The 19,111-nt window shown below is 32.0% G+C and overlaps 1 protein-coding gene across 2 annotated transcripts in view; it reads left to right on the plus strand.

Annotated features, from left to right (window-relative positions):
- Positions 1–1,375: 1,375 nt before the first annotated feature.
- TTLL5 (Tubulin tyrosine ligase-like 5) overlaps positions 1,376–19,111 on the plus strand; it is a 39,817-nt gene continuing 22,081 nt past the window's right edge. The window contains exons 1-11 of one of the 2 annotated variants that reach the window (XM_018459519.1): positions 1,376–1,526; positions 5,547–5,720; positions 7,916–7,999; positions 8,087–8,210; positions 8,841–8,947; positions 9,132–9,345; positions 12,965–13,221; positions 13,805–14,004; positions 14,774–14,997; positions 18,132–18,327; positions 18,444–18,609. In XM_018459519.1, the coding sequence (XP_018315021.1) occupies positions 5,557–5,720; positions 7,916–7,999; positions 8,087–8,210; positions 8,841–8,947; positions 9,132–9,345; positions 12,965–13,221; positions 13,805–14,004; positions 14,774–14,997; positions 18,132–18,327; positions 18,444–18,609 (1,736 nt within the window). In that variant the 5' untranslated portion in view covers positions 1,376–1,526; positions 5,547–5,556. The remainder of the gene's footprint in view (positions 1,527–5,546; positions 5,721–7,915; positions 8,000–8,086; positions 8,211–8,840; positions 8,948–9,131; positions 9,346–12,964; positions 13,222–13,804; positions 14,005–14,773; positions 14,998–18,131; positions 18,328–18,443; positions 18,610–19,111) is intronic. The other variant, XM_018459520.1, reaches the window with a different exon arrangement.

The following is a 19,111-nucleotide window of genomic DNA, read 5'->3' on the forward strand; positions in this document are numbered from 1 at the left end:
ATAGAGCGACAGAGAGGACTAATGAAGCGCAAGAGTGGGGGAAGTTATCCGTCGCCACTTTTTGCCTCATCCCCACTACCGCTATTGGCATGAGTTGATCCTCCTTAGTTCTAGTCTTCTTGCATGGTGCAATAAAGAAGAGGTGTGCTCGTGAGGTACATCAAATTTTGACGCGTTCTGCGCATATATTGGCGTTGGAACAAGTCTTCCATGTTGGAAAATCATAGCAAAGAAAACAAAGAGACTGACGTATCATTTGTAATATGTTTTTCTAAAAAAAATGGTGGCATGCAACGTTAAGGAGTGTAAAAATTGCAGTGAAAATGCGAAAGTAAAAAAATTAAGTTTTTTTTCGTTCCCAAAAGATAGTGACATTAGCAAAGTGGATGAAAGCTTGTGGCAAGGAGATTAACCTCAAAAGTAGTAGATATATAAATTAAATATTATTAATATTTACAAATTTATTTGTTTTTTTCTAATAAATTCTGATAAAGCATTTTATTTATTTATCTTCACTCTTTTCATATGTATAAATAATTTAATAATATTATTAATTGGAAGGGATTTGTAATAATTATTATTAAATTATTATTAATAATAAAGTCACAATAATAGTGCTCAACAAAATAAAGTCATTAATTGTCATTTCCTTATTTAAATTATACCACGTTTTGAGTATCTCAGAAAAAACGCTGATTGGCTGATATATTATTATAGCCGGTCACTTGTTCCACCGTCCTCATTAATTAGGGCCACTGTGTTTGAAGCAAACAAAATGACAAATGCGATTGGTCAATTCCAATGGACTAACTGGCTAGTTAAGTTAACTGAGCTTGGTGACAATGGCCCTTGATCATCTTTTTGCGCAACAGCACACCTCTTCTTAGACTGTATTCCAAATTTACTGCCAGCACTGGAAATGCTACAGTTTACGTTACGTGCATTATAGATTTTCAGTACTGGCAATTTTGGAACACAGCTTTTATTAAGCCTTATGTCCACGATGCTAGAAATTGGTCCGAGATCTCGGAGAGAGAAAGAATTAACCAATTACATTTAAACAATTTAGTCACATGATCAATGCGATTGGTCAATTCTTTCTTCATCCGAGATCTCGGACGGATTTCTAGCATCGTGGACACTGGGCTTTACACCATAATCGTATCTCTTTTCTGTCAATATTCCGTTCCGTTGTTTCTTTCTCCATGGGAAGGCAGCCTGAGGGTCTCTAAACGCACCTATGTGTATAGCTCTATAGAGATTGTGATCTATGATTGAGAGTTCACTTGATTACGCTGATACTTTTGTCACAGACTGTACACGGGCATTTAGCATTCGATTGACAGAGGTAGGCAGTAGGTAGCAGCAGGTAGGTAGAGTAGGGATACAGTATTTGTTAGACTCTTTCGCGGTATGGTTATGATTAGTGCCGGTCCGCAAGTATAGTAAAATAAAGTAGTTTTCGCGATGCATCGTCACCAGATGTATAATTGACAGGCATTAAGTCATTATCTGAGCGAATTGCGGTAAGTCCCGAGTCGCTTGCTAATTATTCAATATTTTTGTCAAATATGCGAAGAATATGTTCCGTCCAATGTGACAAGCGTTTTGTTCTCCAATTCGATAGTGTTGCTAACGGACACAGTTTGAACGACATAATAATTTGTTAAGATGGCATACAGACCTTTAGAATGATTTATTCTTCAAGCGATGATCTTTTTTCCTAAACCATCGCATAAACAAATTTAATAGTTCAGTATTATGTATATTTAACTTTTATAATAATTATCGTGTGTCATAAAAAAATATTTTCTCTTACGTTACACTCTCTTATCTTCAGCGATCCTGTATCTTGGTTTTCGAGGTTTGCACGCGAGCAATACTAACGTTGATAGTGTGTTAGCATTGATTTTTCAAAATTCTTATACTTTAGTCAGTGTTCAAGAGACGCACATAAACCTTACAAAATCAATGCTACATATTTGTTCGTTATTATCTAAATCAAAGTGTATTTTACACAATCAACGAATTCGTGTTTCTCTCGTATTTTGTTTTAAATGCAATCATAATTTTCCTTTCAGTGAAATAAATTCAAAATATCCTTTTTTTTTTTTTATAGAATCTCAAATTTAAAAGTCAGTAATATAAAAATTTGCTTTCTCAAATCAATTTAGTTTACTAATAATTTAAAAAAGATTTTTTCTTACCATTAGTTAAGAATATTCGATAATTTAAAATAATTGAAAAAATTACAGATTATTCTAATGCCCGTATTCATAGTCAGGCCTTATATTTAAGGCCTGACTATGAATACGGACATAAGGATGCGTTCCATTTAACATTTGTAACATTTGTGAGTATCATTTCATGTTGTTATCGTATCCTAAACAAGGATGAAATAATGCATGCGAGCGTTGCGAACGTTAAGTGGACGCACCCTAAATCTTACCCTATAAATCGATACAGTTATGTATTTTTTAACAAGAAATAGTATTTTTTAAATTTATATGTTCTAATAGAAATGTATGAAAATGTATTATAAAATAAATGACAAAAATTTTAATTTTTTTATACAAGTACTTTATATATTGAAGATTATTTATGTGAAGTTATATTGCGATGCAGAAATTAGTTATCCAGTAAATAAACAAAATATTTATTTGTTCTCGTTGTAACTAATCGGTAAATCGCAATGAAACTTTGCGTATAAGTCATTTTGAATACTTAAAGTATTTGTACAAAAATATTACAATTTTTTAATTATTTTTTAAATTTTATTTTATAACAAAAATAAAAAATAAAGTAAATAAACAATAAAAATGTGTTGTTTAATAAAAACAAAACATTATGAACACGGTTTTTATATGTATGTAGTTTGTTTAAAGTATAAATATGAATATATACAAATATGTCTATCAAACATCCTTAATTGCGTTGCATAATTGCGTTCGAAATCAGAAAGCGTGAAGCCGAGACAGCTGTCTTTCACAGAACGTACCTTTAAATCGAAGAGAAATCGTTAAAATTTAAATTTTAATGTTAAATTGCCATAAAAATATTTATAGCGGCTGTAATATGTTACTGTTTTGATTCTTTGCTTATGTGAACATGTAAATTTAAACAATAAGAATTTTATTTTTAGACCGTACATGTGAGAACACAACCAATATGAACTAGAAATTAAATGCCTATACCGGTCGAAGCTGGATCTTTAATGCTTAAATAATTCAGTGTGAATTATAAATATACAGGGTGTCCCATAATTCACCTGACAACGCTCGTGGGCAAGTAGAGCGGACTAAACTGAGTCGAAAAGTCCTCTACTATTTTGTAATTTTCGCAATCGATAGTTTCCCCCCGAAATATATAATGAAAGTGTCTATTTTTCTCTACGCCCTACAACCGGAGATACTGCAATGTAAAGTTTTGATGTGTCCGACTTCTGTGATTTCGTTTTAAGGGGATGCTGTAGGCCTATTCTGTAATTTTTTAACGACAATTTTACTAGCTAGGGATGTCGTTGCGCAGATATTTTACATGGTGAAAAAACTGCGCAACGACAATATAACGATACCGAACTGTCGTTAAAAATTACAGAATAGCCCTACTGGAGTGGCCAAATTGTCGGAACTTTGCAGATTGATATAAATCTTCGAATTTATTGAACGGAATCAAAAATCCTTTTACAGGATTAAAGTAGAAGCAAAATTTGATAGTGCTGCAATAGACTTTATACTAAAATCGAAAAAAAAGTTAAAAACTTACATTTTTTCAATTCACTTTTTTAAAACTCACCTGACGTAGATGTTTCTTTAATACAAAAGTTTTATAGCTCGTATGGTTCAAACGACATTGCAGCACTAAGCGTATTACGTGTACAAACAATACTGAGTTTATGAAATTAACAAGGGGAAGTTTCAGAATGACCCTCACCGATTTCAATGAAACTTGATAGGATTGTAGAGTGTGTTCCCCTGAATAAAAATCACCCCCCATTCACCTCCCCTCCCCCGCGTCCAATAATATAGTTGTATGGATTTTTGTGCCATTCCAGATCATTTCTTCCCAACAATTGTAATACGATAGATTATAACCCATGGAGGCTGTCATGCACTATTTTAATAATTCAATTCAATTCAAATTATTAGTCCGTATGTTAAAAGTAATAATTTAAATAGTCATAATAATAACATTAAAACGTATAACTAAATAATAAATGAGAAATAAATAAATAATACATAATAAATAAATGATTTGAAATTATCACAATGATAAAAACTGATGTATAACTGAAATATACCTGGATTATGCTGTAGATTTTTAAACGTGAAATTTAATAATAGTCGCTTCAATATAAATTCGAAGAAAATATGTTACTGCACACTCAGACGTGTGTAGTAGGAGCCATGTGTTAAATGACCGAGAACAAATGAGCAGCAGACTTTAAAAATGCGTTTTGCTCAAAATTTATAATTTTCGGAATACGAGAAAAAAAGAAACTATGCACACAAGAAAATTATGCACTTTACTGAAAATAACAATATGCCAACCAGTAGGATGTAAAATATAAAACAAAATTGTTAAACAATTGCTGAAAATGTTAAACAAATGCATTTTGTTTGTCTAGTTAAAAAATATAATACACTTCGAGAGAGAGAGAGAGAGAGAGAGAGAGAGAGAGAGAGATGTCTGTTTTTTCAGCATATAAATTAACGATGAAAAAATGCTTTCTGAACATTTCAGAGTAGCTTATAATCTGAGTCTTTTAACACTGAACACTATGCCATCTCTCTAACTAAAAAAATGAAATTTTAGACAAAACCCATTTCGAAAGTCTGCTCCTAATATACATATAGTTAGAACAGTGAGGAAGTGTAGAAAGAAGGGGATAGCTTTAGGAAGGGGATAACTTTTGTAAGATGAGGAGATACATATCCGATAATGACTCCTTATCATTTTGCTTATTTAATCCAAAGTTTTGTATTTTTATGCACCATTTCTGAAATCAATCTTTTATTGTAAGATGGTTCATTATCTAGTTGTATTTTTACATCGTGCCATTTAAATTCGTGTTTGAAATTAAGTTTGTGATTTGTAATTATCGAGGGCGATCCTATTTTCTTATTGATATCAGAATAATGCTCATGTACTCTAGTGTGGAGTTGTCTTTGTGTCTGACTTACATAGGATGTTTAACAGTCGTGACAATATATTTTTTATACTATATTAAATATTAAGATATTTAATAAATATTAAGACATTTATAAGATTTATAAGATTAAATATTAAGATATTTAATAAATATTAAAACATTTATAAGATTTATTAGAATACTTACAAAATACATATCAAAATATATTTTAATATATATATTTTATAAATATTCTAATAAATCTTATAAATATTTTGTAAATGCTTTATAAATATTGTGTTGTCTGGGTATATGGATATAATGTATATATCAATACTTATGTTATCATTACATGCCATTTCCTTGCTCGCATATAGTATGACAATTTTATGTATAGTTTTCTGTTTTATTTCAGATGAATTAAGATGTCCCAAAGAAATACTGATGTAGCAGGAAGATTGGACTTGAAACGTTCGAAAGAACTCATGTCGTCTTGCAGCCTGTCTGGTATGTTGCAGCTATCCAATAACAGCGAAGAAACATTAAAGACCTTGGTACACAAATCTCATAAATCTGATAATTTAGAAAAGTGAGTTACTTGTGTGTTACGTACATAATATATTTATTAAGACTATCGAATTTTCTTATAATTATTCGACTGTCATTCAACTCGATATTTCTCACGCGCGCATACGCAATGTGTATGTATATTAATCAAGTTTTATATTTTGTATCGTGATATTAATTCTTTCCTGTTATCCTTCATTACAGTCTTTTAAAAAAAAATTATTTAGTATCTTTAATATTTAATATCTTATTTCCGTTCTTTTGATCTCTCTTGGATAAATAGCTTCATATATGTATACAAGATTGAAAATCATATACATTGTGTGTGCGTGCGTGCGTGCGTGCGTGCGTGCGTGCGTGTGTAAGTGATAAAAACAAAAAAATCAGCGTGGAATTAGTATTAACGCGAGTTGGTTTATTTTCCCTTAACCTTCAGCTGGAGCATTTATCTGACTCGAGATTCTGGAGCACTGGATGTGGTGTGTGTGAAGCTAGCGTCTTACTTGATGGAAACTCATTAAATATTGGGTGCATTCAGTACTACAACTGCTCACTGAGCGCTCAGTGAGCTCTTGCATCTGATTGGCATATTCCGTTAAAACTAAAAATATAGACCAAACAGATACAAGCGCTCACTGAGCGCTCAGTGAGCGGTCGTGGTACTGAATTCACCCATTGAGACTTTGTATTTTTAATAGTTCTATATAGGTTAAACAAATAATTCCGACCATTAAAGCCGAGAAATCGCAAATGCAAAATGAGACGCCAGGTTCACACAGCGCTAACTTTGTCTAACGAAGGTTCCAGCCACATTTTTTTTGTAGAATTTGAAAAAATATTAAGATACATAGTTCCAAAAGGAATTCTGACGATTAACATTGCTATTTTAATTTTTAAACAATATTTTCCCTTAAAAAGTACAAGTAACAAGTTTTTGCGGGAACAAAGATAAGACGATTAATATCACGACGTCCAATTTTAAAGAGTTCTGATAGTTCTGTGATAATTCTCGTATAGTTCGAATATATTCTAACGTAATTCTAACGTTTTCTAAAGAGTTTTATTAGTCATGTATTAGGAGTGTGATTTAGTTTTGAGTTTTGCAAAAATGGCACTAATGTCAATGTTGTAGAAGACGTTCTAATAATATTATTTCTTAATTCTTTAATATTAGATATTCTGTGATATTTAAGCTGTGTTCCAAAATTGACTGCCAGTACTGAAAATCTATAGTGCACGTAATTTAAATCGTAGCATTTTCAGTGCTAGCAAATAAATTTGGAACACAGTCTTAGTCGTTTACTAATAACAGACGCAATAAAAAAAAACATCATGTTTTATATATTATTTAAAAATGGAGCTTCCTAAAGAGCATTTTCGTTGTGCTTTTGTTTTTTAATCGAAAGAAAACGGCGGCTGAAGGTCATAGAATTTTGATAGAAATTTATGGTGATGTTGCTCCATCAATTAAGGGGATCCTAAAGCCGTCTGTATTACCGACTAAATCGTAATTTTTGTATAACAAATACTTTTTTTCTCTTTTACAGATTCAAAAATCCTTTTCCAGGATTAAAGTATACATATTAATACGTGTTTGTGAAGTGGAGTTTATGTCGAGAGCGACAAAAAATTTTTCTTAAGATTTCAATTTCGAAATTTTTCGAAGCTTTCAAAAACACTATAATAAAGTTACTTTTCGTTAAGTACAATACTTTCCGAATTATGGAGCTTGAAAGTTACAGTCCCGCCGACGTTATCGCATGCGCGTGTGAGCAGGATTAGTTGGCCGAATCAGTCCCAATCTTGCCTTAATCGGCCGGATCAGTGATCGGTCTTGCCTTATAACTTAACAAGTACTTAACGAAAAGTAACTTTTTATAACTTTATTATAATGTTTTGGAAATCGAGAGCTTTCCAAGCTCTCGAGATAAGCTATAAGAATATGTAATAAAAAACAGGAGTTTCCATTTAAAAAAACATTAATGACCTTGACCTGATTTTGACAAGGTCACTCAAGGTCAAGTCCAATTTCCATCATATATTCTCCTTCAAGCCATGCAACTTTCGTTCGAAAAATTTTTCAATAAAATCATCGATTCGCGAGATAATCGACTATATCACTTAAAATGAAACACCCTGTATATATATATATACATATTTACATATATATATATATACATATGTATGTGTAATATTTTATTAATATCTTTTTTGTAGCACAACGAATGCAAGAAATGCAATAAACAACGAATGGTTATTGAATGGACCAAATGGAAGCAAGATGCCCGTTTTACGCTTTAAGTAAGTTGATGTAAGAATATCTTTGATGATCTTTATTTTTAACACGCATAGAAATATTTAAGCAACTGTATTTTGCTTGTTTCTCAGATGTTCCGCTTTAGCCACGCCACCAGAAAACCCACCTGCGAAGCAGCTACACATGACTTACAAGATCTTTCAAACTGACACTAAACTCATTAATCTTCTGCTGCAATCACATGGTTTAATGGAGGTACAGTTTTAGTAATATATTGTTTTATACATACAGTTAATTTTTATATACATGTATATAAAGTATACCGAATAATTAAGCTTCAAGGCCATATTTTTTTGTATATTTTCTGATTTGTCGTGCCAATAGTTTTTGTATTTCAATATTACGCACATTTAACTCTCTGTGTTATATAAATCAGTCATATAAATCAGTCATATAAATCAATCGTTTAAACAATATAAATTTTCATTAAAAAGTTGATGAAGATAGCCAGTTTGAATATTATACACACGCAATATATGTTTTTCGTACTTTATCGCTGATATAACGAAGTAAGATTAATATTCATTTGTTTGAATAACAAAAACAGTCGCTCAGAATAAGAATAAAAGAATTATAAGTGAATCGAATTTGAAAATAATCCTAAATAACATGTTTATTTGATGACACATTAAAAAGCTATTTTCTCCAAAAATTTTAAAGATTTCCGCAAGAAAAAATGTATAAAACATTAATGAAGAAATAAAGAAAATAAAATGAACCATTTTTGTTTATTTCTTATACAATTCTCAACATTAAGAAACATTCAGGAGAAAAACTTTTTTATTTTGTCTTTGCAAATAAAAATTGCTATATCTTTACTTTTAGGTACCTATGAATGAGACAGATTTTAACATAATATGGATGGGAAGTCATCCAAAACCGGACATCTTGCGAAATTTGATGCCTTATCAAAAAATAAATCATTTTCCTAGGTAAGAATGAATTATTAAGAAATAGTTTTCATAATCTAAGATAATACTTTACAGATTTAAACAGTCACGAAATAAGCTCTTGGAACAATTTAAACTTTGATATTTTTTATTTGAATCTTCATAGAATATAATATAAAATCTGAATTGTTATTAATTTGACCTTCCTTGAAAATCTATTTCTTAGGTCGTACGAAATTACCCGAAAAGATCGCCTTTATAAAAATATCGAAGCTATGCAAAGGAGTAAGGGCCTTCGAAATCTCGATTTTATACCTCAGACATTTCTACTGCCTACTGAAGCCAGAGAGTTGATTTCGGCGCATTTCAGGTATAGAGGGCCTTGGATTGTCAAGCCTAAAGCTAGTTCGCGAGGGCGTGGCATTTACATTGTCAATAATGTAAGGACACACTTCAGTATTTTATGAATTTTTTATATTATTTAAACTGTCGTTAAGTAAAAGCAATCTTACATAAATATATTAAGAGAGTTTATTACTAAAAGTTTCTTATAATAATAATTATAATTATTTATGATAGTTATTTCGGTAATTATTCGGATCAACAGACACCGTGCCGATGACCTTGATCTTGACATATGTTGTCAAGGTCATGACCATAAGTGATCTTCAAAAGGTTTTAAGTGGCGGTCACTGTTTATTCATAGGTTATTAACAAATAAAGTAAAAAATAAGACCTCTTGGTAGGAGGGGAGGTGCGGTGGGTCCTGCTTCGCGTAGAAAGTTGTGCGTTTCTACGGAGGGGAAAGGTGGGGTGGACCTCTCTTCGCGTGGAAAGTCTTAAACCCGTCAATATATATCATGACCTGAACAACATATGTACGCCAAGGTTAAGGTCATCGGCGCGGTGTCCGTTAATCCGAAATCAAAGTAGGAGTTCCATTAAAAAAATTGAATCCGTCACTATTGGTTACATTCTTTTTATCTATACTTCTTCGTTTCTTACATACTTTTCGCCATAATTGATTGTTTTCAGAATATTTTAACATTTTGCGATTTTTAGAGGATCCTATACATGTATACATATCTTAAATGATTTTACATGTCCTAGAAGATTTTCTTTTTTAGTTTATCAATCCCCTGGGGATTGGTAAACACAGGGGACAAAATGATCCCAACATTTTAGTCGATTGCGATATTTACAGCTTTTGTTCTTTAAAATCGCAAAAATTACTGAATATACTTTAAATATTACAGAATATGGAAATGCAGTGGCTTTTTCTAGTTTTTAATTTTAACATATTAAAAAAAATCTCAAACGTTGACGTCTAAGGAACAATATCCTCTAGGCGCCTCTAGGTGCAACAAGGCAATTTTGAATTTCGGATAAATGGCAGTTTAAGTTCTGTTTTAAAAAAAGACCTTAGAAACATAAAGCCTCACACCTTTTTGGGGTCTCCTGGGCTCTAGGTGACCACGAAGGGTTAAAATAGAACTATGATTTTTTTTTACATAATATGATTCCTCTAAGTATTCAAAAATATTAATATAGTGTTATTTATAAAAAATCGCGATCTCCGATCGTAGGGCACGTAGGAAAAAAATAAAAACACTTTTATTATACAATCCGAGCGGTAGCTATCGATTGAGCGTATATAGAACTTGATCAGTTCAGCCGTTATTGAGATCCGATAATCTCAATACCCGCAATTCGCTGTAAAGGAGGCATGGCAGTGTCGCTGCGCTTGGCTTAGCGCCGAGACACTACCGTGTCCCCAGATATCGTTAAAATGTAAAGCTCTAAGATCCTTTTTGATCAAGTATAGGAATTCTCTTATTTAACAAAAGTCGTTAGTTTTCGAATTATTTTATGTATACTTTATTTTGGCATATATTCACACGAAGTATAAAATATCTCCTAAACTATTAGTTTTTTAATAATCGTACCTTAATATTTTTATGCATAAAATAATGAGATGAATCAAGATTGAACTCAATTACATATACTTATTCTTATTTAAATGACTTATTTAAAAAACTGTAATAAACATTTTTTTTTTTTTTTTGCGAAAAATATTACCTCGACTGGGAGTCGAACCCAGATCTCTATCATTCCGTGCGAGCGTCCTAAGCCTTTAGACTACCGAGAGAGGTCTTAGTAATATTATTCTTCGCCGATATGTATAGAGAGTTACGCATTGAAAGGCGAGCTTGTATAAATAATCTTTTACAAAAAGTAAAAAAAGACGCCAAGTGTACGCGCTTGTATGTGCTTCTTGAATAAAAATGACTTTGTGTTCCAAACTAGTAAGAAAGCAAGGAGAACTCTAACTCACAAATACAGCAATCAGCAAGCGGCGCTCACGGCACGGGGTCCCATAACGTAGAAATTCTGGAGTTCGAAGGAGAAGAGAGGGAGAATTACGTCGTTAGGAAAGGGATCTGCGGGGAAAGTTTTGCTCTTTCTCTCTCTCGACGTAGACGTTTCCTTACGATAGAAGTTTTATAGCTCATACAGACAAAACGACAGTTCAGCACCCAGCGTTTTACACGCACAAACAATACTGAGTTTATGAAACTGTAGATTAAAAGCTTAAAAAGAAAGATTTATATCGATTTGCAAATTACGTGTATACAAATGCTGAGCGAAGACTCGGAATGGTAAACAAAGCAGTAATTGTGTCTAGCAGTAGGTATTCGATCTTGCAAGAGATGGCGTTACAATATGTTAGATAAGGACAGATATATGCGTTTGAATGAGACAGAACGATGATGTAAGAAATGAATTAAAAGTGTCACTATTATCGACTTTTTATTTTGAATTTAAAAAATCTGTAGGTACTATCAACCACTATCGACATCGATCAAGTTCATTCGTCACTCGAGCCAGCATCCCCTAAAGCCGTAATCACACTAGCGATTGCCGATTGGATTGAGATTGCGATTGGTGATTGCGATTACTTTTCAACCAATCAAAGCAAAGCAGTAACCGATTGAGATCCGATTGAGATTAATGACTGCCGTTTAGACAATGCTCTATTTTCTAATCGTTAATCGCAGTTGTCGGCCAATCGTAGCCAATAAAATATTGTGATTTTAATCACGTGATACCAAAGCACATGTGTCTCGATAATACAATATATTAAATTGTAGTCTAAAGTGTCACACTTGATACAAGGATATAAGTTTATGTGTATAATGCCTAGACTGAGTTCTAGACTGAGTTCCAAGAAAAGGTTATGATGTAATCCTTTCTCCTTTCTTCTTGCTATTCATCGATGCATCCAAATTCTCTTGTTGGTATTACTTGCAAGGAGCATAATAATTATCACAATCAATTCTTGCTCGTGCAGTTGCCAATATTTCTTGGCATTTTTTCGATGCTATTTTTCACAGACACAATATATTAGCGGCCACAATTCTTACAATCGTCAGTGTTGGTCAGTGTGATTGAATGATTGTAGATCGCCAATCGCCAATCGCAATCGCAATCTCAATCGCCAATCGCTAGTGTGATTACGGCTTTAAGGACGTTCTCCGAAAAATCCATTTTCTTTAGATTTTTCTGAAACTTACAGAAAAAGCTTGTTTTAGTGTCCTGAACATGTGCTTTAAAACTCAATACCCGGAGCGGGATCATTTTTGCGCTTGTGCTCAACCTAAAGTTTACTCGCGTCCACGCAGTCGCCTCCATACACAGAAAATATAAGTTGAGTACCACTCCGCTCTTTCGCTCCGCCCCTTATGTGTAAAACAAGCTTTTTCTGTAAGTTTCAGAAAAATCTAAAGAAAATGGATTTTTCGGAGAACGTCCTTAATGATATGACTCAGCAATGATTTTAATTTAGCAACTAATTATAATATTTTTAAATTACTCTTGGATATACAATTAGCCAATAGTATACTTATTGATAAATATGATGACAGATAAATATACTTTTGATGTTTGGATTACATCAAGTTGTATATGAATTGTGTTTTATACAACTGATAATTTTGCCAAGTATATAATACTATACCATCCACTTATCCAATTTTCTTGTACTATTTTGTTATATAGCCTGAGAAGATCTTGACAGATGAATCGGTTATTGTGGCGCAATACATAAATAATCCGCTTTTAATCGACGGACATAAATGTGATTTACGCCTTTACGTAGCTGTGACGAATTACGATCCCCTGCTAATTTATTTGTATGAGGAAGGTTTAGTGAGATTTGCCGCTGTTAAATATGATGGCGGAAGTGAATATGTTTGGAATCCTTGCATGCATCTTTGCAACTATAGTATAAACAAGTTCCACGTAGATTATGTAAAGTAAGTTATACAACAAATACAGCTAATACGTACTAAATGTATTAAGATAAAATTATTTGTATGATAAAGAATAAATATATATTTTTTAATAAGATAAATGTATGTATACATATGTTATTGTATTAGGATAATATATTAAAGGATAAAGTTGTTTATATTGATAAAAGATACATATATTTTCTATTTATGTAAAGTAATAACTTAAATAGTTAAATATGCTAAAATTTTGAGAAAGTTTTGTAATAAGGTTTACTTACACAAAACAAAATTTTTAGTACATGTTTGCTTGCCATTTTTGTCTTGCCAAAGGTTTCAAATAGTTATTCTTGTATTATATTGAAATAATACAAATAATAGTACAATCTTTGTTATTTTATGTCAAGAAAATATTGTAATTTATGTAATATTAGCAATGCAAATAAATAAAAAAACGAGAATGAAAAAACAAAAGAAAGTAGTAAAGAAGGGAAGACAAGAAAGTAACAAAGTGAAGCAAAAAATTTTTCATTTTCAAAAAAATTGAATAAAAACAATTTCACATAGAAATTACATATAAAAATATCTAATAATTATATCTGACTAGGAGTGAAGATCCTGATGCCGAAGATGTAGGACATAAATGGACATTGTCGGCATTACTTAGACATTTACGCTCAATGGGTCAAGATACGGAATCGCTTATGCAGCGAATAGAAGATATTATTATAAAGTCAATTCTTGCTACTGCATCTGGAATCGTCAGCGGTTTAAAGCAATTCGTGAAATACCCGGAGACATGTTTCGGTAATAATTTATCTCAAATAGTATCTTTGATGTTTTTTAATATAATATACAGGGTGTAATTTAAAATATGATTAACAAACTTCAGTTTCGAGCTCCCCATATCAAAACACGAAAAAAAGTTGATATGAACAATGCTATGTCCACAAACTCATTGTCACTGAGATATAGCTCAAAACGTTTATTAATATAGGAGAAAATAAAAAAGTGATATTTATTAATATTTAATATCATTTTCAATTTTTAATTATAACAAATGTTCGAAGTGACTTCCATTTTATTCCATACACGTTTGGACATGCCAGATCATGGACTGTCGCATTCTTTCAAAGCTCTCGGCAATTGTGAATGTTTACATCAAAGATGCGTTAATGTAACATCTTCATTGGCGATTGGAACTTTATAAACTAAGGACTTTAAGTGTTCCTACAGAAAAATCTAAGGGATTTAGATCATGGGGGTCATACATAATACTTAAAAATTTTGAATTATGTCTCAGTATTGGATTTGCGAACATATATTCATATAAACTTTTTTTCATGTTTGGTGTGGGGAGCTCAGCTTCGAAGTTTATTACCTTATTTTAGTTATACCCTGCATAAATATAACTAAACAATATTCACGATTGAACAAATACCGATTTGAAAAAAATTATTTTTAATATGTAAATTCAACGGAAAAAAACGATCGTGATAAGCATTATTTTATGTTATAGAAAGATATAAAGTAAAAATATAATATTTCATATGTATATCACACATGTATGTTTTAGAGCTATTTGGCTTCGATATACTGATTGACGATATGTTGAAGCCATGGTTATTGGAAGTAAATTTAACCCCCTCGTTGGGATGTGATTCACCACTAGATGTTAGACTCAAGTCAGCTTTAATAACAGATTTACTTACTCTCGTCGGCATAGCTGCTGTCGATCCAATCCTGCGCTCTCAAAATTTAAATCGTGCTGCCATAAATTCCGATAAAAAGATAACTAATGTAAGCTATTTTGCTTTTATTTTTCTTAAATTCATATTTATCTTCCATCTATATACGATATATTTAGTGAGAATACAAAGTTATATGTAATGTACCTGTTATAATTTCTCACTCAATATAACCGTAATATAACACGTATATTATAGTTATATTGTTGAGTGGAAAATTACAATTAACGTTACATGTAACTTGTGTTCAGTGTGGGTATTGATTAAATATTAAATTTTTTTAAATTCAGATTCAATTATACATTAAATTGTAAATATGTTAAAACAACTAATCCCATACAGCATAAATAAGTTGCACAAAAGTTGCGGCAACGCTGCTGCAATATTGTATGTTGCAGCAATATTGTAGAAATTTTGCAGCAATGATTGCTGCAAATTCTGTGTTTTGTGGGATGATTTTCAAGGTTAGGAACGCGGTTATCCAAAAAAAATTAACGCGTTACCGTTAGCATTACTTAAAAAGTAACAGTTTTTTTCGTTATTTTTTACTTTCTTTTAATGCTCTACAAAAGTAAGATATATTAATTTTTAAATTACAATATTTAATAATCAATATTAAAACTAAATTTAATAACGTAATTTACGAAGATGTTGCGATAAGAGCCATTTTTGGTTCTCCTGAATTCAAACAAAACTATTATAAAAGGGAAATGTACCTCCATATCGGCCTCGTAATTCTCCAAAAGAATATGATTCTAAATCTCATCGTTTATGAATTATTATTCTCTTAATTTAAATGATTCATAGGGAATTTTATACTATTCGATGATTGAGGTTTTTTGGACAATATAATTGGAATTACACTTCACCAGTCTTTCTCAAAAACTTGCAAAGGGTATCACCTATAATATATCAAGATGTAAAATCGATGAAACCATGTGCATATGCTGTCATCTAGCACATTGAATCTATGAATATGTTAACTTTACATGCGTATACAGGGTGAGCCGTTTTAATCTATCACCCCAAATATTTTCGTTCCATTGAATTTTACAAGAAAATGTTTCAGACAAAAGTTGTATGGTTCCAAGGGGGCCATAAAATGGTACCATTGGTTTGACCTTGGGTAGTCGCTTAAAGGTCACATGAAGGTGACCTTTAAGCGACTACCCAAGGTCAAACCAATGGTACCATTTTATGGCCCCCTTGGAACCATACAACTTTTGTCTGAAACATTTTCTTGTAAAATTCAATGGAACGAAAATATTTGAGGTGATAGATTAAAATGGGTCACCCTGTGTAGTGGTTGAAGATTATTTGAAAAATTTGCAGATTGAACTGATGATCGTTTCATGATTCAAGATAGATATGTAAACAAGAAACAACAAATGTGTCTTGTTATGTCCAAACCCTTAGAAATTTAATGTAGGATTTGATTGGAGAGACAAAGGATGAAAATGATGAGGTTATGGAAGGATACTTCGACTCTTTGTCTCGCAGGTATTCATACAGAGGCGAGTACCCCGAGTCGGACGCATTTTTTGTCGCTTCGGAATATAGGTCAACGTCTTGTAGAGATGCTATAACACCTATTTCCGATAAGCAGTACGATCGTTGGTTCAAATTTCGAGTCAAGGAACTTAATCCTTATAATTCGGGACTGAATCACGTGCAATCTTTGCAAAACAAGGACGATGATTAGTAATCTTAGGCTCTAGATTGAGTGAGAGAGAGAAATTTAAGTTAGTAAATATTGAGATTTATTATTAACAATCTATTGTTTGTTAGTGCAAGTGAATTGTTCGGAATTGATTAATTGACATCGAGCGTTTGTATTTTAAGCATTAATAATATTTTTGGCGGTTCAATCAATTTCATATAAAGTAGCAGAGAAAGGGAAAAAAGATTGGAAAAGAATTCTATTGGAACCAAATATGGATAAGACTGGAGAAAAAATACTGGAATATAGGCATTGGGAGGCTGTCTTGTGATAACAGCTCGAATTTTATATGGATCGAAATAAAACAAAGATTGTTATCAACAATGCAGCCGAAAAATGTCGAAATTAGGAAAAGCCCTGTTGTAAATAATTACCCAAAATCTTTAGGACCTACTTACCTTGAACAATTAACTATATTTGAACGACTAAATATAATTCTCTCTTCTTTTCCAATATATAAGTCGATCTATTACGATTAGATTCGTATTGTTGTTTCTTGTTTACATATCTATCTTGAATTATGAAATAATAGTTACTTTGAATCTGCAAGTTCTTTAAATGGTTTGGAATCACTATGCGGGTAAAGATAACGTTTATATTCATGGATTCAATGTGTTAAACAAAAATATACAAACGCTTTCATCGCTTTCATCTTTTGTTGTATTCAGGTAATATCCTTGCCAAGTTTTTGAGAAAATCGTAATTCCAGGAACATTGTCACAAAAATACCGACCATCGAAAAGTGCCAAATCTCCTATAATATTATTCAAATTCAAAATGTAATAATTCCTAAACAATGAGATTTAGGTCATATTCTTCTGGGGAGTTATAAGGCAGATATGGAAATACATTTCCTCCTTTGGTTCGTTTGATTTCAAAGGAGACAAAAATAACCTTACCGCAATGGTCCTTTCCTTTTACCAAAAATTTTTTATTAAACATTTTTAATTATTAACGTTATTATTAGAAAGAATATTCCAATATAGTATATTCCCTGTTAGTACTGAAAATTTACATAAGTAGTATAGCTATGGGGGATTCTAAAGCCTCACGTGTTAGTGCGTATGTGGTGTGTATGATATGTGAAAGGACAAAGGAGGGGGAAGTATGTCACTAGGCGTGAGGATTGCGAGAGGGGGCTGACGTTACCGGGGCTGCGGTAGACGGAGACGGCTCTCTCTCTCTCTCTCTCTCTTTCTCTCTCTCTCTCTCTCTCCCCTCCTCCGTCGCTCACTCACTCGTTGACCTTTCTCCCACCCATTGTAACCTGCAGTTCTCTCTCTCCCATCCATTGCTGTCCTATACTTATCATTATTATTCGCGCTCTCTCTTCTTCCCGTTGTATTCTTAAAGATCACATTTCTTTTATTTTGCAAACTATTAGACAACTCGTAAGAAATATCAAAAACGTTAAATATAAAGAATAATTAGCCGACTATGAGCAAAACGTTGTTTTCTTGTTTTAGTATAGAAGAGTACAGTCTGCAGAAACATTGCCTCAAGAAAAGAAGAATATTAGAAGTATAAATAAAAGTAAAGTAGGTTTAAATTTAGAGCAACAACGAATAGTAGCGTCTGCAAAAGCACAATTTGAGAGAAGAGGCGGATTCGTTAGAATATTTCCAAGTCCGAAATCTTGGGAACTCTACTCACAGTACTTAGGTAAACATAATATTTTTTTGATAATAAATTTAAATACGTACAGAGAATTGTCAAGATATTTTTCAAAGTCAATATGTCCTAACAAGATGATCTTTTTTATGTATTCTATGTCTTAGATCCGATTACAGGTGCACCAATGATTTCGGATCCGCTAGGTCCAAGGAGATTACCGCAACATATTAATACTAACCATAACCTAATGTTGCATGAACAGTTGTTTCCTGCAGCTACTCGCATTACTGGCTACATTGTTTCAGAAGTCATATTAGATAGATTATCTAGGTATGAGGACACAAATTCTTGTTTCACATAATTATAGTGACCACATTTTTGTTCACGAAACTATTACTCTTTATATAAAAACTCAAATTTGGTAATTTTTCAATATTTTACAGTTCAATGATTTTGATCATATGTTATTAATACTTTTGTATTAACCGATAATTCTTTTTTTACTTTTTTAAAACTAGGAATCGGATATAGTAATCTTAAACCTATAGCCGATTGTCGCAAGATATAGGCTGCGTTCAGCAGAGAAAGCAGCTTTGCAACTGTTGTAAAATTCTTCAATATGATTGGTTTATACATTTAGATCTGTCAGGAACCAAAAGCAAGAACCAATCGTATTGAAGAATTTTACAACAGTTGCAAAGCTGCTTTCTCTGCTGAACGCAGCCATTGTTATCGAAATCAAAACTATATTTGCTTCAAATTATTCTGTTTGTAATTATTTGTTGTTTAAAATATTGAAGAAAATTTACCTGTTATAAATCCAAATAGAAAA

This window comes from Mycetomoellerius zeteki, unplaced genomic scaffold (genome assembly GCF_001594055.1).
Source record: "Mycetomoellerius zeteki isolate Tzet28-1 unplaced genomic scaffold, Tzet1.0 scaffold83, whole genome shotgun sequence".
Lineage (NCBI taxonomy): Eukaryota > Metazoa > Arthropoda > Insecta > Hymenoptera > Formicidae > Mycetomoellerius > Mycetomoellerius zeteki.